This window comes from Nothoprocta perdicaria, unplaced genomic scaffold, assembly GCF_003342845.1.
Source record: "Nothoprocta perdicaria isolate Ctin4 unplaced genomic scaffold, notPer1 scaffold_0, whole genome shotgun sequence".
Lineage (NCBI taxonomy): Eukaryota > Metazoa > Chordata > Aves > Tinamiformes > Tinamidae > Nothoprocta > Nothoprocta perdicaria.
In genome coordinates, this window is record NW_020454092.1 from 11,114,899 (window position 1) to 11,140,729 (window position 25,831).

The window sequence follows — 25,831 nt, forward strand, 5'->3', positions numbered from 1 at the left end:
AGGGAAAGGGAAAGGGAAAGGGAAAGGGAAAGGGAAAGGGAAAGAAAAGCCCTACAAAACAAACAGGAAAGATGCAGCTACAGCCCATTTCACTGTCGTTTGGACAATAGCTGAAACCCTTTGCCCTGGATGGGAGGGAGGGGAGAGATAAGAACGGAAGGAGCTGGCGAGAGGTTGCTCTTTGTGTTTCGTGTATCCCCCATCCATCCCCACTTTGGATGCACAGCGGTGCCAGCTGCTCGGATCACCCATTTTCCTCCCAGCTGAGGTTCGACACCAGCTCCCAGGCAGGATTACTAACCCCGTGTCCGAGGAAGGCCAACATAGGAACGACGTTCTCCTGGGCGATGCACTGCAGGATCCTGGGCGCTCCGTAGAGCCCCCCCATGCAGGAGGCTAAGGATGAGATATACAACCCCAGYAAAAACAAGAAACCCACCAGGGACACCTGCAAAAAGCACAGAAAACCTGAARTTGACTCCAGTATTCTTTAAGAAACCCTGCTCAGTCGTAAATACTTTTCTTTTTCAAAGGCAGAATTATATATTTATGACATTACAAAAGGAACAGAGCGAGCCATGGAAAAGCAGCAATTTAACTGGCCTGTGGCATAAATTACAAGCAATTAATACTGAAAAATTATCCCATAAAAGTAATTTAACACTGAACATCCTGTACTGACAGAGCCATTTGACAAGCTCATATCCAAGAAATTCTTGGTCACTTGGAGCAAATGCAGCGAAGCAGCRGCCTTTAGATTCCCCTTAAGTAACTGGAAGTGAGTTTATTTCAGGAGAGCTCACTTATATACAGGGAGCATCGTACAGGAAAAGCTACGCAGGGATCCAGCTATCCAAAACAGGAAGGCAAGCCCCTGTGTCCCAGAGGGGAAAACCAATTGGGAAAGAAAAGCCACAGTAAAACCCAAACCCAACTCCCCACTTCAACAAATGACATCTCAGAAAAACATGCTCCAAAGGATATAATACAATGACCTTATTTTCCTGTGTTCAGCGACTAAGGAATTTCCTTAAGTGAACGTGAAGCTTGAAAACCTGTAAAGCCCCAGTGCTAACAAGGCACTTTRCCCACCCAAGACCTGCAAAAAACCAGCTGCTGCCCCAAGGCTGGAAGGGAGCTGTAAAGAAACACAAGGCACAGGTAACAGGAGAAGTGAAGGCGAGATGGGGAAAAAAAATAAGGAATTGTGGTCTGGATGCATCCCACCCAAATTGCAGCAGGGTGACCTGCTGGCAGGACCGGCCGGACGCAGAGGACAGCACCACAGTCCATCCTTCTCCTAAAATATAAGCCCTGTCTGAGAAATATTGAAAGACAAATCAGCTGTGCCAGGCTTCACATATTATTTTAGTTGCCAAAACCACTTGGATTTCAGTGGAGCACTTGACATTCCAATCAGGACTGGAGGGGACGAGTCCTTTTTCACRGAGGCTGATGAAAGGTTTTGTTGCTGGTTTTAAGCACAGAGAGCGTGAATACTTGGTTGGAAGCTGGCACTTGTAGCCCATTCCAAGTGAAACTACTGTGTCTTATTTGGTATGCTGGAAAAAAAGAAAGCAGGTTCTGCGAGGCAGCAAACGAGCCAAACACTCATTCACCTGTGACTGACAGAAATGGAGAGTTTGCATGCTCCATTTCTAATGAACTGCTCTCTCTCTCTTTCTAAAGTCATTAAAATATAAAACAGCTTAGGGGAAGTCAAAGCAGCAGCATGAATACATTGATTGCACCATTCTTCTGTATTCTGCAGAGCAAGAGAAAACTGAGTTTACCTTTCTTGTTTTTTGACATTTAACACTATTAAATATCTTCAGGCTCTTCTTTTGGGAAGATTTTCAATTTTCTTCCCTTCAGAGGGTTTTGAAGTTAAAATATAGCTTAAAAAAAATCTCTTCCTCGTCAGCCAATTCATTTATAGGTAACTTTTATTTTCTGTACTGTTCACCCACTAAGCCTGTCACATTTACATAACAAAAACATTGCCTTAAAGAAGGTAGACTCATTATTTTCTCCCTGCAATAGAGATCATTTCTCATGTTAGCAAAAAGTGGCAGGAACCCTATGAATATTTCAGGTTTATGTTGGAGACTGGAGAAAGTCTAGAGTTATATTATCTAGAGAGAAAATGAAGCTATAGTTACAAATTGATATATTACATTAAAATCATCTTTTAAATGATGGAAGAGAAAGAAATCTCAAATTAATTTAACCACATAAACAGTGACAAATATTGTGAGTACAGAATTCTGGATAAGGCTGAAAAAAATGAAAATTATCCTTCCATATTCCATTTAAAGTAAAACAGTGGCACACACCAAAATCCTTTACTCTGCTTTTAAAGGCCTGCAATTATAAGGTTCATTGCCTGCATCAAGACAAACCTCCTCCATACATATATACACCAATGCGGACTGTGTAGAGTTTAATAATCCTATTTCTCACACTGTAATTACAATGCACACAATAGGAAAACGTAAGCTTGCTTGCCTAAGTAAAGATAAGCAGTGTGGCTCTTTAGAGGTTCAATTTGGTTTAAGCTTTCACCAATGAAACGGGATACACSGAATAAAATACAGCATTTGTCATTAGAGCACATTAGCATATTTTAGCTCTTAAAGCTATTGCTGGGTGATTATGCCAAGGTTCAGCATTACTGGATATGCTGGTGAATGGAAAGCTATTCAAATCAATTGTACACTGGGATTTGCAGTGGGAAAATCCCCCAGAATTTCCATAAGAGATACCCAGATTCTCCAGGCTTTTGGAAAAGTTTGAGCATTCAACAGCACAGCTGGAAACGTGAAAGCACCATTATACAAAACCCCCSTAAGTCATTTGAACACGTTACCTTCTCTGCTATCATAAAGTCATAGCGGAGTGACTGACGGGTACAAACAGCTCCCAGCAAAAAGACAAAGACCATGTAGAGAAACCATCTGCAAAGAACAAAGACAAACAATTTGTTTCCAGCAAGGCAAAAACACAGCRAATTTTACCCCCGAGCAGAGCCCAAAGAAGGTCAAGTACCTATAAGCTTGGCCTTTGATCCCTCTGTATGGGCTGTTCTTCTACAGCAGCCTGATTTTAAGACCCATGCACTTAATGCACCCACTGCAATGCACCAGGGACAGCTGCAGAGTGGCCTGTATGACACTGCYCGACACAAAAACCTGCAGTCCAGAGCATGCTCTTGCTCTGCACACAAAGGGAATACCTCCATCCTGTGTGTGCACAGGTCCCCTGATCTGGCAGCAATGCTAAAAGACTCCAGTGAGCCTCATTTACAGCCTACATCTTTTGCAAATCATGATCATTCCTGTGATGGCTGGTCTTTTTCCAGCGTTCAGCTGGAGGAAAACTCTAGTGTGCCTGCAAAGTCCAGCCAGCAGAGATGGGAGCAGCCACYGTCAATTAATCCATGATGCTTGTATGTTCTCTGAAATCCCTTAAACCGAATAAAGACAAGCACTGGTTTCAGCAGGAACCCCACTCAAATGAAAAGGGTTTTCCTTTCTGTCTGAATTCAGATACATAATTAAAGGCAGGATTTTCAAAGTAGTTCAGGTAGCAATGAAAAGAGGCAGGAACCTAATGATTTTTTTAAAAAACATAACATCCRGGGGAGAGCACAGGGCTCTCGGGTGCAGGTCACTGGGCTCCACTGGCCTCTCAGGTGGGTAGGTTATTTTACCTCTTTAATCCCATTTTCTCATGTAGTAAAAATTCTGTTTTCCTCCTTTTGCACAGAAAGCACTTTGACATCAATAGCAAATAAAGAGGGACAGAAAGAGGGATGACAAAATAACACAGCCCAGGCCATCACAAACCTTATGTTGTGCTCTGGGACAGCCTGAGTGCAAGGGTGCAACCCGTGCAGAGCTAACAGCCTCCTGCCCGGCAAAGGCAGGCGGAAGGACAAGGAAGAATTGATTATATCTGCATTAATGAATCTCCAGCCCATCCAGAGTAGGTGGTGGTAATGGATGATAACTTGAACACGAGCCAGACTTCAATTTTCCAGATGGCTGAGTCATAAAAGGTTGATGGGGATATGAAATGGATTGGTCACATCCCAGGCGGGCTCCAAACAGTACGTTCTTCCCAATCTATTACTTACGAGGTGCCTATAGCTGCCAGAGAACCCAGGGGGATGTTGGTAGCAGGTTTCTGGAGGTCGCCGCTCATATTGAACCCAGCCATCACACCTGTGTTTTGTAGACACAAATATAACCTGGAGTTAATCTAAATTATAGAACATAACATATATTTTATAACTTATTATATAATTCAGAGCTAAGCACTTAATTGATTTCAGAATGGTACCTATACCATATATTTCCTTCCACTGCCACAAAAACAAATGTTGGTTCCCATCTATTGCTTGGTAAGTAGCTGTTCATGCCTTTTAACAGAAACAAGTTACCACTAACACATCCACAGAGAGCCCTTTGTCCAGCTGGAACAAAGCTGTGGGGGGGAAAAAAAAAGCAGAAATGTGAACAAACCCCATCTTATCTTAACGCAAACATCACAGAAGACAGCGCTGCCCGATTGTTGGAAGAAAAATGCCACCGTTCATCACAGCAGGGCATTCAGCGGGGCACGTTACTCAGCCCAGGCACAGCCAGTTGGACCCAAATCCATTATATTGTATATTGTTGGACCCAAATCTATTAGGTTATGTATGTCCCCACATTCAGGAGGGACAAGGGCTATTGCAGAATGACTCGCCCTGTCCGTGGTTAACGACTATCATACAACACTGCCCTGCACGTACGTGGCACCCTCCACGCAGAGATGGGTGCTCAGGCCTTACTTGCAGCCCAGCAAGGCAGGCATTATCTCGGCCTTGCAGAGAGGGAAACAGAAGCACTGAAAGCGTAAGTGATTTTCCCGGCGTCACACAGAAAACACACGGCAGAGCTAAGAACAAAGTGCTCAACTGTTATTTTAGGCCACAGAACAGGGTATTGTGTGACCAGGGACGGTCCTTATCCCAAAAGATTACTATCTAAAGAGGCAAGAAAGGAAAAAGAAAAAAAAGAGCTGGAGTAAAGGATGAAGCAAAGGTTCACATTCTCCATTTTGAGGCTAGGGATACAATGGATAAAAGGAATACAATGTATAAAAGGACCCACAATTGAAGAGGAAGTCATGGCAGATGTCGTAAGAAACTCCCACTTTCTGGACAAATCATGCTAAAATTTTTCCTAAATCACTTCAGATATTACACAGAAAAAAAAAACAAAACATCTGCCATTAAGAACCCCAGTGAGAATCTGAGCACTCAGAAGAATCCCTCTAAGATATTAATTTCTGTCTGCGACTACATCATTCCTTCTGTGCTGTGCTAACTTCTTCAAAAGGACTCATGGGCCAGWTGCCAGTCAACAGTGCTCCATCCAGTCACTGGGAACCAGGCTGAGATCACAGGAGGACAACAAGGAGGAGGAACCACCAGCTCCTGGAGCCTCTTCCATCCCAAGCACAAGGCACTGGACGCTSTTCTGTCATTCCACTGCCACTCTCAACGGCCATTCATCATTTCAGCACTGCACAGGGGTGACGAAGCCCATCCACAAATACGGGAGGCTGCAGATGAGCGGCTACAGCTCCAGTTCAGCAAGCCATGGCACTTGAAAGCTTGGACATGAATTGGCTGCCACTTAGGTGGATTTCCTCTTGAGGCAAAGGGTAGTCGGGAGTCATGGAACAAATCCCACCATAGAGGGAACTATTCCAACAGATTCCAGCACGCTGAGTGCCTTCTCCAAAGACTCTGCATAACGACAGGTCAGCCCGTGGCAGGGAGCAGTGGTTGAGTAGCTAATCCTGGAATATGGGCTCAACATCCTGCTCTTTCATGGGCTCACTGTGTGTCTTCATAGCTCCGTTTCCTCATTGGTTAAATGGGAATCAGAACATTGCCTCTTACCACTGTGTCGCAGTGAAGACAGCACTTTAACAAACACAAGTCACTCTCAGGTTGCCGTGCACATCAGATCAGGATGGAGGGCTTTGTTTTCTTTTGTTCTGATCATTTTAGGCCCACCCAGCAGCCATCTTCACCTCCACAACAGGTCCAAACTCCAACTGCTCTTCATCTCCTAYGGACTCCTTCCATTTTGCAGCTCTCAGCAGGCAGAAGTCCATGGAAATTCTCACAAACACCAAGCTAAATGAAGTATGTCTAAAGCAGACCCTGTTGACATATTAATTTGCAAAACAGGGGGCAAAGCAGAAAACAGAACTGAACCTTTCTTCCAAAGAGCAAGCTATTGTTGGAAGGACAGCTGTTAATCTAATGTGCCTCCTGGACAACGTTCCCAAGTTTTCCATTTTTCTGGCATCCTCTCCAAATCCTCCAGCTTCAGCTTGACTCATCTCTTCCCCATCCAGCTCTTACCTCAGCAAAGCACTGGGGAAACACCAAAATGGTGTTTTCTGGAACAAACGCAAAAAAAAAAAAAAAAAAAAAAAAAAGACGTTGGAGCCATGAGTCATGTGAGCAAGGACAACTGCAGGCCCATTATCTCACTCCACAGACCCACAGGCAGTGAGAGCAGCCAGACGAAGAGCATGCCAAGGACCCCTGAGAGGCCACCAGAGTCCCACGGCTTCCAGTGCTAAGGCCTGGACCATGACAGAAGGAGTCAACATGGATAAACTCAGCCAAATACATCTATGCTTTCTCCTCCATGCCACAGCTAAGGCAGGTACAGAAGGTACAGGGGTCTGCACAACGCCAAAGGCACCTCTCTACAACCTCTACAAGCTATTTTCCAGATAGGAAGACAGCTACCAAAGATGACTGCAGAGAGAAGCTCTTGTGAGCAACACACTGACCACCACACTTTGCACTGAAAGAACAACCTACTTCCTTTCAAAAAACCTGAACTAACTCCACCAACAAGGGATTCAGTCGCTCCTAGCCAAAAAAAGACCTGGTGTGACTTGGAAACCCCTAAAAGCAGCTTTACCCTTTACTCCAGCTACTCTTCCAAAGAAAAAAACGYCTACACTTGCACATATACAATTCTAGTAAGAAAAGAAGGTGGGACATTGCCTCCTCCAGACCCAGACCTGTCCCTAAGGAAGTGGCCAATCCTTTCTCAACTAAAGCAACGATATCTGCAGATTGTCCAGAGAGAAGATTATCCACTTCTCTGTTTCAGCAAGATAGCAGGCTGGATTTTCCACACTGGCTATTATCGTGTGGAGCAGCAGATAATGACAAAGCTTCTGGACAAGGAAGCACGAAAACACTGTCAACCCAGCCAGGAAATTATGGCTGAGACAGTCTGTACATTGCAGCTATTCCCAACGTAATCCTGTCCTGGGAATCATCCAGGCGGTAGATACGTGCACGAGGGGACCACCTACCTTGTCAGTGAGACACAATCATCAGCTCGACCAGCTTTGGCTCGTAGCTCCGCCAGCTCAGGTCCATAATTGCAGATATGACCCCCGGCAAACACCCGCTGCGTTTTCCAGCAAATTTACTACAAAGGGCGAAAGGTTTTTTCCTTCACCCAAGAGATGAGGAATGGAAAATCTTAGATAAGAATTATAGCTAATTTTTAAGAAGGGCCAAATTCTCCACTGATGTAAGCTGGCACCTCTCCACAGACTTCAATGGAGTTGTGCCAGTTTACATCACTTGATAACTCAGCCCAAAACTTCTAAATCTCTTTGCTGTCATTTTGCAAGGGCTAGATATGCTCTGTTTCAGAAGGGGTTTCAGGACGATGATATTTTCCAGTTACACCGCTTCAAACCCCATCTTCCTTCCTCGTATCACATGACAACAYACGTCTTTCATTACACAGAAAACCTTTGGGATTTAGTAAGAAAGAAAAGCCCTCTCTGCACAGCAGAAATGTTTAACTTCATTTTCAAGCTGCGTTGACAGTTCGGGGCTGCTGCTACTGTCGCTGTGCGGAGCCGAGCTGAACGTGGGCAGGCAGCTCCTGAGATCCTTCCACGTGCCCAGCCCTGGCCAGGTGGGAAGCTGAGGGTCTGCTTAACACTTCATGCCAAACAAACCCCAAAAAACCTTAACATGCACAATAAGAGAATATTTGCAGTAATTCAGAAGAATATCTGTTAATTAATGCCTGCAATTCCTAGACATTTAGATACATCTATCTGGACACGTCCACATCTTCCAGAGCAAGTGTTTTCATCTTTTTTGATCTAAACCAGCAAATGTGAGTCTTCCATAGCCATGCATTCACATCCAGGCCAGCTCTGTRTGTATGTTTTGGATCACTTAGCTGGTTCTGTATCATTAAATGCCAAACTTTGTTGGAAGCTGTACCCTCTATCCAGCTGAAATGGCTTAAACAGCTATTACCCAAGAAGCAAAAGGTTCGGTCCCTGCTTACCACCACTCAACTGGAAAACTGAGATAACTTCCCTCATGCTGCTGGAGTTGTTCCATGAAAATACAAAGAAATGCAGAAAACAATAAGACATGGAAAAAAACCCAACAATCTAARGAGGCTGTTGGCAGGAGGCAGTCTGTCTCACTTGGGCACTGGGTCAAGGCAATGGCCAAGCTGGTACTGCCCATGGACTCTTATCCAGGGCTCTCCAACTTCCAGGCCCAGGATTGATGTGGAAGCCACTGGCCCTGCAAAGGCAGCAGGGACAGAGCAGGAATTGCCCTGTGTCACACCAGGATGATCTGCTCAGCGGAGCTGGATGTGTCTGGGCTCACAAGCCATCAGAGAGTGCAGGACATGCTCCTGCAAYGCACTGCATCCCTTGTCCCTTCCATGCAGGGCCAACGAGCAACAGCTTCTGATTCATGAACCATCCTTCTGTTCCCTGACTTTTGCCATCTGAAGTGTTGCTGAGAAGTTCCAGCCTCTTGGCTCCAGCCCAAAGCTGGGCTCCCTGTTGGAACCCCCAAGGGGCCTCCATGGGAGGAGCTTTCAGAGCTCCCAGCTTGTGCTTCTTCCATCTCACTGCCATTTCTGGTGGCAACAGACAACTCAAACACTTTTCACCAAGTTCCAGAGAGCAAACTTAAATAAGCTGAATTCAGGTAACAATTTCAGATGCAGAATAAAGATTTTATCTTGAAGACATCAAAATCGTTTCACTTCAAAGTGGAACACTTCATTTCAGAAAGGCCCAAACATCTTCTTTCATGATTTCTCAAGTCTTTTTTGTTTTAAATTTCCTATTAGCCAAACARCATCTTAGATTCAAAACTAGAATATGCTAAAAATTATAAAGAATAAACAAAACATTAAACAAAGGCTAACCAGAGTGTTTTGCTTTGGGTCAAAGCAACATTTCAAACTGGCTCTAAGTTCTGAGGGATCTCAGAACTAAACAACATTATTGCACTGAACCTCTCCCAGGATTTCTGCTGTATCTGTTCAACACCAAAGGGTTTGTTCCCAATGCTGCAGCATCATTACTGCAGGAATGGGAACAAAACCCTGGAAGTGTCTAGATGAGTTGAGCATTACTCATGCACAAATGGGATAACAGGTGAACTTCCCAAGAAGGCCTGTGGGGATAGTGCAGGAATGGGGCGTGGTGGTAAAGCTGTCCCATACAACTCTACCCAGGCACTGCACCAGTCCCTAGATGAATCCTTCATTCCCAGCACTTCTGAAAATATCACTCCCATCTCTTCCCAGAAACACAGAACCCCAGAATGGCTGAGGTTGGAAGGGACCTCTAGGGATCACCTAGTCCAAMGCCCTTGMTCAAGCAGGGACACCTGGAGCACGTGGCTTCTGCCTTCTTAACTTCTCTTATTTACATCTCAAGTTCTTTCAGGCAGCGAATCTGACACCACAGGACTTTTTCTTGCTCCYTGACTTTACACTGCTATGTACAGTAATAACAGGGATGACAGCTGAGTTATGTATTACCACAGACACCACTATTACAAAGCAACAGTGTAAATCCAGTAAATAACCAAACAATTAAAAAGAATACATGTGAATACTGTGCAGCAACTGAAGTAATTATTCATAAGCCCCAACTATATTATCAGAGACTATTTAATGTTGCTACTGGTACTACTGCTGCTAACTAACAAAGCAACARGCTGCCAGCACTCTAAATAAATTACATCTATTAGATTTGGCCTTCCTCCTAGCAGCTGAGCATTAGCAGTGATGAAGAATCGTTTAATAACACTCCTGCTAATTTTCTACACCATTTGGTCATAAAAATTCCTCTTTCTGTAATCAGAGAGCTGGAAAATGCTGCTCTGCAGTATCAGATGCAAGGCTGATGAGGAAGATCCCCTTGGCTGGGGGACTCAGGCCAGGCCTGGTAAAGAAAGAGGATGGAGGCCACCTTCTCCTTGGTGCCCAYGGTTGGGCGTGCAAGTCTTCCAGAGGAAGAGAATAGCCAGTGTGTGGAACTAGGAAAGGACATTTCCAAAGTATAAAAAATAATGTCTGTGTGGCTCTGGTGCTGCAGCTGGGCTGCAACGGCGAGGAACAAGGAACCGGGCAACATCGGCTCTTCGTACCCACTGACACTGCACGAGCACAAAGTGACTTTTCATGCTAGCAGAGCGCTCCTTTATTTCACGAAGCCTTTTGGTTTGTCTCTCTGCAGCAATTCTGCGAGCAACTTTCGGCCAGTTRCTTAGAGCTAATCCTCTGCAATTTCATCCCATAATCCAAGGATTCATCGCTATGGAAACTGCTTATAATYGGTACTTTTTCTAGCTTAAAAGGCAGCATCAACAAAAGGTACTGTAACCCAAACTGATGGTYATTTCACTCCTGTTAGGGACTGCCAGCTTCAGAAAGGGGACATCGATCTTGCTGTCAGTGGAAGGGAGTGAGTAATATTCAGGCATCCGATGGTGTTTCACAAACACGTGAGCAGGGAGGTGATGCGATGGCACCGGGCAGCCTGTGCCACCGGCCCGTGTCACATCGGGAAAGCTGCTGCCACCAGCACAGGGAGGCAGCGGCGGCCGAGCCCCGCGGCCACCCTCGCACAAAGGGATGTCTGTAGCACCAAGGAAAATATGGAGCGTGGGGAGAGCGTCTTGTGGGACAGGGATCAGCCCGGCCCTGCACCCATAAGGTGGAGTGGAAAGCCCTCCTACCCCTTCAGTGAAAACAAATCATAGGGTTTGTCCAGGAAGAGCTGCTGCCCAAAGGGTACGAGATGAATCATGATCAGCAGTTTTAAAAAAGGCTTGATATCTTGTGGTGAAATAATGTCAGCCAAGATCAGCGCCTAATGCTGGACGTTGGTCATTGGGGCTCTGCACAATCAYAGAATCATGGGACCTTTAGAGATCATCTAGTCCAACCTCCCTGCACACGCAGGATCACCTAAAGCATGTGGCACAGGGCTGTGGTCCAAGCTGGTTTTGAAGGGCTCCAAAGAAGGAGACTCCACAGCCTCCCTGGACAGCCTGTTCCAGGGCTCTGTCACCCTTACTGTCAACAAATTGATCAAGTCAGTGGCAGCTCAGCAGCCACAGCTCTGACAAGGAATTTCTGACCACAGAGAGAAAAAAAGAGCCTATTTAAATGAACGAGATAAAAGCGTGTCAAATCTGAGACTTCCCAGGAAAGGCAGCATATTTTCACTCCGGCATGAGTCTGCCCCAGCTGTGCACAAGTGCTCAGCAAAACCAACCTCATCAGCCCTAAGCATCCCACAGAAAATTGCGCTGCTTCAGCTCACCTCCGAGATGCACCTATGGAGGAAAAGGGGGGAGAATAAAGCGTACAATACCTGTGGCAGCCGGGAAAAACACTCCAAAAACGGTGAAGAAGGACTCGCCCTCGCTGTAGTCCGGCAGCGTGTTGTTTGACATCAGCTCTTCGGAGTAGCCAACGAAGCCGTGCTCTGCAAACACACCAGGTCGAGAGTGAAACCCCCGGCGGCGGTGGCAGCACAGGCAGCAAGGGACCAACATCCCTGCTCCCGGTCCCTCCGTCWGACCTCCAGACATGATCTGCTACCTACGTGCATAGGACAACTCCGGCTGTTTCAAAGGGTAGTTTGCCAGCTTGTTTGGTGGGGAGAAGAAGGGAAGGGACAAAGAAGAGGTGTCCCTGAAGCACCTGCTTGTACTGTATCCCTACTGCGTGTTTCTGCCACATGGGCAAGACCTGAGAGGTGTCAACACTGCTGTCAACACATCCAGCGTTGATATATTGGTTACCAACGAGCCCAGAGCCAAGAAAGTCCATTTGTAGCAGCATGGACGGCTCCTACAGGACAGGTTTCCYGATGGAGAAGGAACCAGGTGCTCTCAAACCACAGATCACTCTGATGCAGAGCTGTGCAGTTACCTTCATGGCACAAGAGCTATCCCAGTGCTGTGTTATCATCTCAAAACCAGGATGAAACACAGAGTTATGCCTCCCGACCAACAAGCTCCCTCATAGATCTTCCGCAGATGTCAAAACTGGTGCCTAAAGGAAAAGAGGCCTAAACAGGAAAAAATACGACAAGCCAAAGTACCTTCTGCTGTGCTGGACTCGTAACGCTTCCCACAYTGATCTTTTTCCAAGCTTTTTGGGATCATACACACACAAAAGTTTGTTTTCTAAGCAGGAAAAGGTTTACAGGAGATGGGAGAGAGAGGAAAGTGATGATCGGCTATCCACATTATGTGACTGGTTTACTGGGTATCTAACAGAGCATCCTTCACACTCAAGCAGGTCAGGATCTACAAGTCTGCATTCGTTAGGAATAGTGAGGTCAAACAGCTGATTAACCAGATGGGCATTTAGAGTTAAAGTTTTAAAATGCTTATAGATAGAAAAGACAATTCCTCAAAATAGACTACAGGAAAAAAGATATATATATATATACACACACACACACACACACATACATATACATATATATATAGAATGAGTTATTTCACTTTCACCAGACAATGCTCATTTTTCCTTAAATATCTTACTCTGTGGAAACGTCTCCTCCCTGGCAACACTCCAAACGCCTGAGCTCATGGGGACAGGAGGTGAGCAGAGGAGGACTTTTTTTCCTCCTTCTCGGCACTACAATGCATTTCCACAAGACATGTGACTACAATAAGTTGAATTTTCTCATTAGCAGACAGGATGTTGTTTATGAGGGCGCAGGGTGATGGCCAGCGTCGGGAGCAAATTAAAAAAAGGCTCCATCAAAGCTGCCCCATGCCTCAAAGACAACATTAATAATGATGTTTGGCCAGTAGATTAAACCGGAAAATTAAGCAAGAGTTCTGAACACAAGACAACCCGTTTTAAGTCCGAGAATATAACTAACCGCAGGGAGCTTTGAAGTTGTCCCAGAAAAATCCTATAGATAATCAAAAGTTTCCTACTACATCTGTATTCATTGTGTTGCCCAAACATGGATGGAAACGTACTGATAGAAAGGACTCCTGCTGCTCATTTTTTAAAAAGCGTTGGCTATCTTCACTAGGAACCAGCTACAGACAAGATTGGAAGGAAATAAACTGTGCAGCACACTGACCCGTGGACCTCATGGAAGCCTTCATACAGTGCTGCTTCTTTGGAAATAAACAGGGAATTTGTCTAGTTTGTACAATCTGGCAAAACCAGACCTAAACTTCTTCTTTTTTTTTTTTTTTTCAGATAAAACTCTATAGATTTAACTTCAGGTCGTGTCCAACAGCTTCTGAGCTGGCTGCAAAACTTTTAACAGTTGCTTGATGAAAATATCTTTCTTTGAGCAATTCATCCGAAAGGACGTGCACCTCACATAAATATTAATTCTTCATTATTAAATACAAGAGGGCTGCTGTGGGAGGGAAATATTCATCTCTTCCCCAGAGAAGCAAGAAAACACTTTCTCCAACCTGTACTTCCCAGAGGCATCAAGTATATCTATACCTTTCTTGACAAAACTTTGTCCAACCARTTCTCAAAGATCTGCAGTGAAATGGACTCTACCTTTCATTGGCCATTTATCCATGTATTTTCCTACATCAGATTTACGTTCACATTGAAGTCCACGCTGCTGTTTCTTGCCTGAGCCACAGACTGTTTTCATCTTCTTATACCTTTCAGCTGCTTGAAAACAGCACAAATGGGGGCTTTACTTGTGTTTCTCCACAAGTTTTTTCAACTTCTCTTCAGGGTCAACTCAACATCTGATAATTCTCCTTGGCCTCTTCTGGAGCAACTCCCTTTGACTTGCATCTTCATCCAAGTGCAGTGGCCAAGGCTGGATTCAGTACTTACCTCACAGTCTTATCAAAGCTSACTAAAGTGGAAGGATTACTTGGCCCATCTTGCAGGTTCCAGTTGTATTCACACATCCAGCCGTGACATTTGTCTCCTCTGCAAAATCCCCAATGTCACTGACTCACAGTCAGCTGGTGACCCACTATATTTGCCCARGCTGCAGGTCGTTTATCCAGCGTCGGTCCCCATCCCGCACTGTCACTTGCAGTTCTTTCTGCCAAGCTGTAGAGCTTTACATTTGCCTTGGTTAAACTCTGAGTTGTTCTTTTCACATTATTTCCCCAGTTCCCAATCTGTGTGACCTCACCTGGGAGTCTGATCCAGGCTGCTTGCAAGCTCTTCCCAGCCTGATGTCACCTGCAAACTGAATCTGTGTATTCTCTTTTCCATCAACCTGGCAGTTAAGGAAAATATCAGGTAACACCAAGTTACAAATAGACCCTCACAGAACCTCACCAGACACAACCTCCTGTGAGTGAATCCCCACCAACTGTGGCCTTACAGCAAGATTTTGGATCTACAGAAATCGATGACGGGCTGATCCGGGAAGTTTGGATACCTTTTGTTTCTGTTTTCCTAAAAAAGGTCAACTATACAACCAAACAACATACAATTTTGGCCATACTATTGCCAAAAAAATATCCCCTTGTAAAGAGACTGAGAGATCCAAGAGTTTGATGCCTCAGCTTCACAGTGGAAAAAAAAAGCAGAAAATGTCTGAAATGCAATTTCCACCCAGTGCTTTTACTACTTAGTAGTTCTAAATTTTAAGTTTCCTGAGGAGTAAAGAAGGAAGATCTTCTACCCAGGCTCAGCTTACAGGAYTAGGCGGAACTTTGCTAAGCCTCTCACACACGTGTTTTCAGGTGTCATCCTCTGAGATGACCACAACAGGTCCACCTGAGCAAACAGCTTAAACAAGAGGCGATGCTCCTGGCCAAGGGTCTTGGGCATCGTGTTCAGCACAGCCTCCAGGCAGCCTTACTTGCCTCCTTCCCTCCACTAAACTCAAACCAAATGCACTCCCTCTTGGTTTTGTGCTGTCCCCTTTCCTATTTCATCCTCAAAAGCATAAATCAATTGGAAGAGACTATCCATATAGATATATATAGTGTGTATATATATATAYACACACATACATACACACACTCAGCCTAAATCCCTGGCAACTGTTAACTCTAACCACATAAAATAACCTCAAATAGATTTGTTGCAAAAGCCACAGTGCACATACTACTCTATCCAATTTCTTTTGTGTTTGTGTGTGCAGCTTTGGCATGAGAGAAGGAGTCTAACAATTTAAAATTTCCCTGTTAGAATCAGAAGCCTTCTTACCTAATCATGAGAAGTTCATCCAAATGTTAGCTGGTGCAGCAACTTCTCAGTCAATCATTCTCCTTCTAAACAAGTTGCCTGGCCCTTTTGATCAGTTTTACACACTGATTTGCAATGGCCATCAATTCAAGCAAACTATCAACACACAACAAGGGCRCTGGACACGGTGCGTTGGGACCATCTCCCGGCCCTCGTTGTGCATGCGACTGGGGAAAGTCATTTGTGACCTTTAAGCTGTCATATTAATGGCTCTAATTGTAGCTGACAGGGCAATTGGGCTGAAAATCATCCAAAACAAAACAGGAATCAGCAACTGAGACCAATCGGTTAAACCAACAGAGCGCTCATTTGGTCATTCACACACTCAATTATCCACATCCCATTTAAACGCACTTCAAAAGGACGAGAGCTTCGGAAGGAGGAGGGAAGGAAATGCGATAGGGTCTATATTTGGCTCCCTGTTCTCCAAACAAGGCATGAAGGTTTTTTCATCACTGTAAAAGAATCGTTTCCTCCAGGAGCAGCTGGGCACGGAAGACTCACGACTGTTAAAAGAACCTCCTCCTCCTGCATCAGTCGTTACAAAATTGGTGTGTGACGAGTTTTGCCCTCTAATAGCTCGTACACCCCCACAACCTCTTAATTCTGCTGTTAATGACTTGATTTCTGGTGTAGCTGAAATTCTATAAACAACCTGCCCAGTGTCATGTTAGTAAGGAAAAGTATCCGGTTCCTTCTCTCTGCTGTGTCAGCCTTATAGGAAAAGAACAATAAAGAGCAGAAACAATTTATTTTCTTCCGCAGATACTCAGTAAGGAGGAAGCAAATAATGGATTTCTCAAGTGGCTGAACTGAAGGAAGAAAGAGGAGCAAAACTGCCTTAAATCCAACCAACATCTGAATCACTGCTGTGACTTCTGGCAAATTATAACACACAGGTTCCATTTTGATTTGAGGCAAATTACCTTGCTCAATCCCCCAAAAGATTTTCTGTTTTCAATTCAAGACTGCTTGTAATTGGATCAGATTTTGAATCTAGCATTTCCATGGTTCATGGAAACCATGCATTTCAGAAGCATTTCAGAGTCCAGCATTGCATTCTGAAATGCAATTCCTCCACTCACCTGGATGCAAAATGCAACGTGTCCTTGATCCACTTGACCTTTTCTCATCCCAAGCCTGGCAGGAATAACACGTCTGGGAGCCCCATGGCTCTGCAGGAGACATTATTTAGGGAAGCAGGGGGGTAGTGGCCGTTTTCCCTATCCATGGCCTCTCTTCCTCATCCCGTGCTCTCCTGGAGAGCAGGGTTTGGCTCAGGGCAGGCTCCGTTGCCCATGGTCCGCACAGCATCCCAAGTGGAAGTGAGGTAGCCATGACCCTCCGCCCATCACTCAGTCGCTCCAGGGAGAAGTTTCCTCTCCGARATCCAACTGCTGATGGAGGCGCCTTTGTTTTTCCTCAGCCCTGGCTGATATTAATGCTCGGCATTTTCTCAATGCTCTTTCCCTTCTCACCTTCTCTGCCTTGGTGGAAGATGATAAAAATGCCCCTGTCCGTTTTAGGCCACCAGGTTTCAGCACTCAGGGCACACATCAAACGGTGGCATCTCCATGAAGCCTGAGGTTTCGGAGCAGGACTCCAAGAACTTGGAGAAGGACGGTGATTTGAAGACGCTGCCAGCACAAGCAGTGGTTACGTGGGGTCAGGCCATTATGCAACTGCACAGAGGAGAACCATCCTGCCAAGTCTCAGGCAACCTGGAGCTCATGACACATTAGTCAAGTCTTGGCCAAATTCAATAAGCCTGTTTGCAAGATTAAGGTTAAGCAAACCCTGGCACTGAGGTAGGCCTGACCATGGAGTTCAATAATAAAAAAAATGGAAAACCACCTTAATAAACAGCTCCCTGAAGACTGCCACATCACTGCTTGTGATTAGATATATTAATTATCACGGTGGATGCTGAAGGCTTGAAGCAGTGAGACTTTTTGYTTGGCTCAACAAGCAAGTCCCCAACATTCCTACATGATGCAACACTGAAATGTAGTTTGTCTGAGGCGGCAAGCACAGGATGCTCCGTTGCAATCGCTCCGAGTGCTTCCCTGACACACGCTGTGCACTGACACAACTGCACTCCTGGCATCTTGGCTTTCTCAGTTGTGCAATGACAGCACACGTCGACACGTGCAACAGAGAACAAGGCAGTCCCAGCTCAACAACACGAGGCAGCATCCCCAAGGAAGGTCATTTAAAACACATCTCCAGCAGACTGTCAGCACCAAAAAGTCATGAGGAGGGCACAAGGTTGTGTATAACACTAATTATCTTTTCCAGTAGAATCAAAAAAAAAAAAATCAAAGCTGTGCAGTCCCAATCTCCACCCCTTGACAACCCACTGTGCACACAACTTGACTTCCTGTGTTTGGAATTTTTTAACCATGTTGACAATCATAGATCAAACTGTCTTCTTAGACTGATGTCCTTCTGCGCCCACTAGTTTGCAGCCACTTAGCTTGCTGCTTTCTCCCCTCTGAGGTTCTCCCATCTCCCATGCACGCAGGCAGCACACAAAATGACACGTTAGCAGAAACCACATAATCTTTTTCTTCTCAGAAAAGCCAACCGCTTCCACCTACACTCCCATCATGCTGCCAGCCTGGTACAAAAAATCCAGAGAGGAAGATGTATGAGAAAAATGCAGAAAGGCTGGGAAGGAAAAAACAAGAGGGAAGCAGWGTTGCAGATGGATAGAGAAGACCTTGGTGTTTCTCCCTGCAACCAGTTCACTGTAGCAATATAAAAGGCAGAGTTGAGCTGCCAGGTTCGCAGAATAAACACTGTGTTTGCCAATAAAGTACAAGAATCAAAAAATGTTTTAATATTTTTTCAGGACATCTCCTGCTTCGCCCTTGGAAATACATAAATTGGCTGGCAGACTGGGAAGAAACAGAAGGGAAAGAACAAAGTCACAGGGAGGCCAAGCTGGAGATGGATGGAAAGGGCTGAAAAGAGATTAAATCTCTGCGTGACCCCATCTGCTGCCAGGCCTCGGTGCTCTGATCTACCCAAAATTCACCAAATTCTCTTCATGCCAGGCTGTACAAGCTGCTTCCTGTCACCTGCTCCACGGTCTTGGATTTAAGTTGGATAGTTGGGGGGCAGCAACACAGTTCCTTAGATGGAGACAGTGAATGTTCAGTGTGGCCAAAGGCAGAGAGCAGAAAYATGAGACTTTTTGGTGTCAGTGCCCACAAATTTGCCCTCCATATGTCACAAATGAAGTCATGCCTTCAGTTCAGCTCCCAGACTACAGGGCAATGTCCTACCTGCTGACAGCTCCCATAACATCCACATTTCTGCTTTGAGAGGCATAAAATGGCATAAAAGAGAGGAATGCCTGCACACCAGTGATTATGCAGGGGAAAAAAATGCAGCTATTATGCAACTAAAAGGATGGCAAGTGGCCACAAAATACACTGGCAGATTAGTGCAAGGAGATTATAAAGTGACTACTCAAGTGACGAAAGCATTTGAGAGAAATGGGAGAAACACAGAGCTGGAGATGTCCCAAGATCTACCAGGACAGGGCTCTCCACCCTAGCTCCAGGCATGGTGCACGTGCCGCTAGGAGCCCTAAGCAGCTTTTTTTCCCTAGAGGAAAAAAAAACGTGGGAAGAGGAGAACAGAAGGGGACTGAATCCTGTGATTTCATCCCTAAGTTTCAACTTAGCACATTTGCCATCCGAATTGTTTCCTTTGCCCTCCTGATTGCTGCTGCTGTGAGAAGTCCAGCTCACTGCCAGCGGGCACTTAACAAAAGCCAAGCCACGAGGCAACTTCAGACTACAAATGGATCAAAAATACAAAATAATTAAATAAAAAAATAAAAATCAGGGGAGCAGGAGGGAAGACAGCAGGCAGGGGTGATTACTATCGGTTTCTCTCCAGTTTTACGTATTGGGACTCAAAGCATACTTAAGTTTCCAAGCAGCAGAGCTGCAAGTAGCAAAAAAAAAAAAAAAAAAAGAAAAAAGAAAAAAAAGAAAAGGAAAAAAAAAAGCTTTTACTGAAAAAAAAAAAAAGAAAAAAAAAATCTGGCAAGAGGGAGGGTAAGAAGGACGGGGATCTTTCTAAAAAAACAAGGAAAGGAGCCTCCTCATCCAAGACTTCTTCTGCCCCCACAACGAGCCGGGCAAACCCCAAATGAGAGATTATATAAAGCCTGTCACGGGTAGAGCGCAAGCCACAGCAAAAACAACCCCAGGGCCCTGAGAAACAGCAACCCGGCTGCCTTATCTCGCGCTGGAAAAGAATGCGGGCCCGGAGATTAATGACGTGTTTACTCGAAAGGAAACGCCGCCCTTCTGCAGCCACGAGTGTTTGTTCCTTCCAAGGCCCCGCTTCCCGCGCCGCTGCGCTCCCGAACCGCCCGTTTCGGGTCGAGGGACAAGACAGCTTCCTGCCGACGGGGCCTCATCGCGACACRCTCCCCGTCGTGACATGCTCCCTGTCGTGACATGCTCCCCATTGCGACACGCACTCGCAGGCCTAAGCGCAAGGCCCCACGGGCCTGCAAATGGCCCCACGGGATGGACAAGATGGCAGGGGGGTCACCTCCCTCCTTRGGAAGGGGGGCACGGTGTCCACCATGGTGGGGATTCACTTGGCAGAGCCACCAACCGCACCAGCGGTACCAGAGCCGACCCGCTCTTCAGGACGAGCGGACTCGGACAGACCTTCATTGCCCTCAGCAGAGCCATGCGGCACCGAGGCTGCCTGCACTGCAAGTTGGTATCTTTTAATTATTTTGTCTTCAAAAGAGGCAAAAACCATACTTTTCCACCAATAAAAAAATCTGGAAGTTCGGCTAGTAGTGAAAAAATAAAGCCAAGGAGTTTCCTGCAAAGTGTCTTAAGAAAGGTGTCTCAACTTTATACAAAAGTCCATCTGATTCTTTATGTTATTTAGTACTGCTCAATCTTGTCATCATACATAAAACACCTTTATTACTATATCGTTTATTTTCACATGATATTGGCTATCTGGCTTTAGCAGCAGCACTCAGAGCAGCCAGTGGAAATCACTTGGCTCATTACACTGAGTTTGCTTAGTACCTGTCCCTTGCTTTTTCTAGGAAAGGGTGCTTTTTCTAGGAAAATGTTTTGCATAAATGGGATATTATTATGAATTATGGAGCGGTATTTTTTGGAAGCCATGACCAGCATCCTCCATCTCAGGATGTTCTACAGAATGTCGCCAGTGAAGAATCCCAGCTTTAATAAACTTGAATTTCAGCCAAGTCAAGGCACAGCAACTGAAAGACAATCAACAGCATCTGAGCCACAGAGACGATGGCAAATATCCTTTGGATCAGTTAGAGCGACCTTGTTTTTAGTTACACACTATTCGCTGGGAAAAAGCCCAATGCAGGTCAACTAGATGTTCCACTTTCAAAAGTCAACAGTTCATCAAAATATGATATAATCAACCCTAGCTTGCCATTGTCTAGAGGCTTCTGCCACATTCATGACTACAACATCCCACTCTTCCCAGTTAGGGAAATGTTACCCATATGATAACAATATTTAAAGTGACAGCTTAGTCAATTCATGGATTTCTTTCATTCTGTGGCCAAAATAATGGTTTGGTTTTATTTTTAGGCGCTTTTCATTAGCCTCAGTACAATACACATATAACTCTAACTTTGGATTCAGAAGCGAAAATCATATTGTTTCAATGATATTTTCACCTCAACAACTTCTCCYTTTTTAATATTCTGTATTTCAGTCTAAATCAGAGAACATATTTAAACCACTGAAACTGCTGTTTTTCTTTTCAACGATTACACATTTCCCTAAAATAGAAAGGAAAAAAAAAAAGGAACGATCACACCATCTTCTAGGTCAGTGAAGCTACAGAAAGGCTAAAATTTCTTATCACTATCCAAAAGAGGCTAAAAATAGTTAACGCGAGACAGAAGAGAACATGATGAGCTGTAGACAAGAACCAATGTCCCAAGCAAGTTTCCTCTTTAGGCAAAGACATGAATGTAAATTAGAAGTGAAATGATGGAAGAAAGAATYGCTCAATCAGAAATTACCTCCAAAAGTTGAATTTCTTAATAAGGAAGCCGATACAGGAGATAGCCCATTTGTGACTGGGATTAAACACTGAGGGAGTGAAATAGCAGGAGGTAAAATATCTCCATCATTTGAAAACAATTAAGCAGAAGGACAATTTTTTTTTTTTTAAATGATGCAGTCATATAAAGTTGTCTGGTTTAAACACCAATAGGGCAATGGGGAGAGATGCAGAGATTATGGCACGTTATATGCCATAATATATAGCATGGTCTTTTTAGGTTTCTAGCATTACAAAAGCTGGTTCTAAATTGGAGAGGCTACACAGGAGATTTTATCAAGGGAACAAGAAGGGAAGGAGTTTATAGGAAGAGGAAAGATGTTCTCTGAGCACGAAATTCCCTCCCAAACACCATGTGGCTGCTCTGACGGCAGAAGATAAAAGGGGAAGACTAAAGGAAGCGTATTAGGTCTTCAAAAGCAAAAAGGTTTAACGCAGAGAGGAAAAAATAGAGAAGCTGTGCCCAAGTCCCCTAGCGATAGGAGCAGAAGCAGCAGATTTCGGCAGCCGGAAGGGAGGATTTTGTCCCGGATGGCGGTGCCTGGAATAGGCTCCCCAGGGAGCTCCTTAGGGTCAGACACGCGCATCAGAAGGGGCATCAGGGTGGGGACAGGGCAAACAACCTCCTGGATTCCTTTGCAGCCCTCTCTCTAGCCAGACTGCCTAGGAAATGAGGCATTTGCGCCTTGGCAGTCAACTGTTCTTAAAAAATTTTGAATCTCAGCCAGTTTGGGCCCAGTTTGGGAGGAACCACCAAAAATGTTGCTCGCTTTATGAAAATCACCAGCTGTGTGGCAGAAGAACCCAAGCTCACTTTGTCCTGTAGGGAAAGGCTTCAACGTGATCTCCTCCATCCCGGGAAGCAGCACCCTGCTCCTCAACCGGGATACCTRGGCTGGCCCAATGCTTGGAGCAGCCTCAGGGCAGCCAGCGGGTGCAGAGGAGAGCGATGGCCCAAGGGGATCTACTCTGCTCCCCATTTCCTTGCCCGCTTTGTGGAAGAGGCTGCAAGGGGTTGAGGCCTGGTACAGAAAACCCTCAGTGCCAGCAGGTCAGGAAGGTATGGAGACATTCTCCTAAACTGGTCCTCATTAAAAGCAGCCAATAAAGCAATAAGCAATAAAATGATAAGCGGTAAAATGCGGCGCAGCAGCCGGCAGGCGAGACGGCCACTTCACGCTGCTGCTGTTGCTGAGCAAAGTCCTGCCGCTGGGTGTCCACCAGGACGAGGAAGGAAGAAACCTACCTAGGAACAGGAGGGTCAGAGCATAAAGGAACCATGCAACAAAAACTATGGGCCAATCTCTTTTTTTTTTTTTTTTCCTTTTCTTCTTTTTTCCTTTTCTTTCTTTTTTAAACAAACTGCTTTAAATGCCTACTTCAGAGAGCCTGGAGAGACCGGTGTAGCTTTCCTGTCTGTATCCAAACAAGGCCCCTAACAATGTTATCACTTTTCAAAACACATCTGTACCACAGTCCCTAACCCAGACAATTGGCAGGTAACCAGTTAATAAATTTCTTCGCCAGACTGTTGAATAGGCTGGCCTGAACTCAAAACTGATGTCACCTCCATTCAATGCACTATAATTGGAAAAACCTGGGGAAACCAATCGCGTGCTTTTTAATAAATTAAGGGCGCATTAGCAGCCTCTTGCTTTTATTCAGCACCGTTGTCTACCTTGTTCAGTAGCAAAGTGGGATTTTCTGCCGCCGTGCGCTTGGTGCTTTCTGCTGGGGAGCTGGTGCCAACTTCCAGATGTGCTTCAGGCCAGGAAGCYGGCAATCAGGCTGGAGAGAGCCGGTGGGATTAGCTGCAGATCATCTTCTGACACACACATCCTTCCTGTACCCTCTCCTATAAAACCGGGGCACACCCCTCCTGCCCAAAATAAATGACCTGGGCCAAGCAAAAGCCTCCAGTTACGCTGCATTCCTTTTCATACGAAATACATACATGTGCAATTTTTCCCAATAAAGTCTGTGTATCCAAGCCCTCGAGACTCCCCCGTTAAGGCTCTTTACAACACGGAGCATTATATGGATAATCATTTTAGCAGYGGCAGGCTGCCTCTCCGCTGAAGCAGCCCCATGTGAAGCTGTTCTCCCCTCGCACAGTCCATCAGCAGCGGTAACAACAGCCGAGCACCAGCTACAACACCGTTGTTTATCTCCAAGGGCATTTCAGGCATTTCAGAGGCTGCTCTTGGGTCGCTTTTGCTTATAGAGTGGTTCCTTTCACCTCACACCCAACACAAAACCTGACCGTCTTGCCACCCGCTCTCCCCACAAACAACCTCCTCGCTCGGCACGGACTCCCACGGCCGCCCTGTTTGAACAGGGTACCTGGAAGCCACTGTCCAAACAGGAAAGCAGGCGCCTCATTGAAGGGAGTATTTGGGAGTCACCCTACACAAAAATTAGCAGAGATATGCTAGGAAAATAAAGGCATGGGCATTAACAGCGGTCTTATCTTCGTTTTCCATGACTCTCATGCTCTGGACATGAAGAGGCTGAAAAGCTTCACATATTGTTCTGAGGAGCTGCACACGTTTAGCATTCACCCTCATATGCTCACCACTCCCTCCCAAATAAATAAGGCCAATACTGAAATACGGACCTGCAGAACCACAGCACAAAGACAGATAGGCCAAAAGAAAATAGCGGTATCATTTTTACCTGAAAACTGTTACTCAGTAGCCTGGCAAGCACCAGGTCTTGGTTAGGTGTCTACAAGCAGAGCGCTGTCCAAGACAGGAGACGGATCTTTCCCTTCTCCGTGATAGCAGTAGGATAATATGGATCTTTCCCTACTCCATGACAGCGGGTTCCTCCATGGTGAGAATGGGCCTGCTTGACAGGAGCAGGGACAGGGACGGCTCCAGGGCTGCAGGAGAGGCTGGATTTTAAGGTGAGCGGCTGGACATGACTAAGAGGCCCCTGCATTTTTGATCACACCAGCACACCTAGGAGATCTTAGCTTGGGACACGCAATCCATCACCAGGGGAAGCACCAGTGAGATTCACAAGAAGATTTAGGGCGAATCCCCAAACTGCGGCAGGTACCTGGACCCTGGTGCACGTGAAACACATCCAAGGGCCCCCCGGGAGCCAGGCCACCCGCTCAGGGATGAGGCTCCCAKGCCAAGGCTATGCCAACACGCGCCACAGGTCTCCCTATAACTCACTACCACTTCTTAAGTTTCCCAGCCCCTCCTTGACCCCAAACCACCATGGATGGCAGCACGTGGGTGAGCAACAGTGAGCCCTGAGCGCTCCTGCTCTGCAAAGGTCCCCTCTTGCCCCAGCCACGCACAAGGTGCACGGGCTGTGGGTCCCATCACGGGGTGCAAGGCAGGCTGTTTAAGCTGCAAATGGATCCAGAGAGCTTCCCTCAGCTCCTGGTCTGGCTGAGAAAGCCTGGAGGACCCTCAGAGGAGGASGAAGCCACAGCGAGAGGGAGAGAAAGGAAAAGCGAAGCAGGAAGCCCTGCCGAGAAGCCCCCCTTTTGTGTAAATACGGGCCGACCTCAGGCTAAAAATAAAGGCAAACCACAGGAAGGGAGTGAGTGTTTGGACAATATCCGACTGTGTGTGTGTCTGGGTGTGAGTTTAGCGAAAGGGGGAGAAGAGCAGGGGACTCCACCCAATATAACCACACAAAGACATGAGTTTAAGGCCTTCAAGATGGACAGGCATTCTTGAAGATTATTTAAATCCAAATAAATGCTACTTGGCAGGTATGTAGCTCTTCAGTATTTGCACAGCACTTGGGAACTATAAATGAGGGAAAATACTGCCACAGTAGCCATAAAAAAAGGGGAAGAAGGATTGCACTAGGCCCGTTTTACAGGTTAAGAAGCCAAGACCCGAGGTTAAAACTCCATAAACCTGCCATAACACAAGCAAGCAGCCAAGGCAAGATGTTCACTGAGGTCCATCCAGCTCACAGCAACAGTCCCCCTCAAAACCAGCCCTCTCGCGTCTGCCTCTGCTCGCCAGCCTGGCACCCGAGCCGCGGGTGCGATAATGCCCTGCGAGGCAGCAGGGATGCGAGGAGGCAGGAGGCCGGTCGCAAGCTCTGCGACGGGAAGGACCCTCCTCCAAAGATCTCCTTGCAAA

At 45.8% G+C, this 25,831-nt stretch overlaps 1 protein-coding gene across 1 annotated transcript in view; it reads right to left on the reverse strand.

The window, feature by feature from the left end:
- Positions 1–25,831, reverse strand: part of SLC12A8 (solute carrier family 12 member 8) — a 43,753-nt gene that overhangs the window by 9,148 nt on the left and 8,774 nt on the right. The window contains exons 5-8 of the mRNA XM_026035036.1: positions 11,761–11,874; positions 4,139–4,226; positions 2,870–2,957; positions 302–448 (exon numbers count right to left, since the gene is read on the reverse strand). Of these exons, the coding sequence (XP_025890821.1) occupies positions 302–448; positions 2,870–2,957; positions 4,139–4,226; positions 11,761–11,874 (437 nt within the window). The remainder of the gene's footprint in view (positions 1–301; positions 449–2,869; positions 2,958–4,138; positions 4,227–11,760; positions 11,875–25,831) is intronic.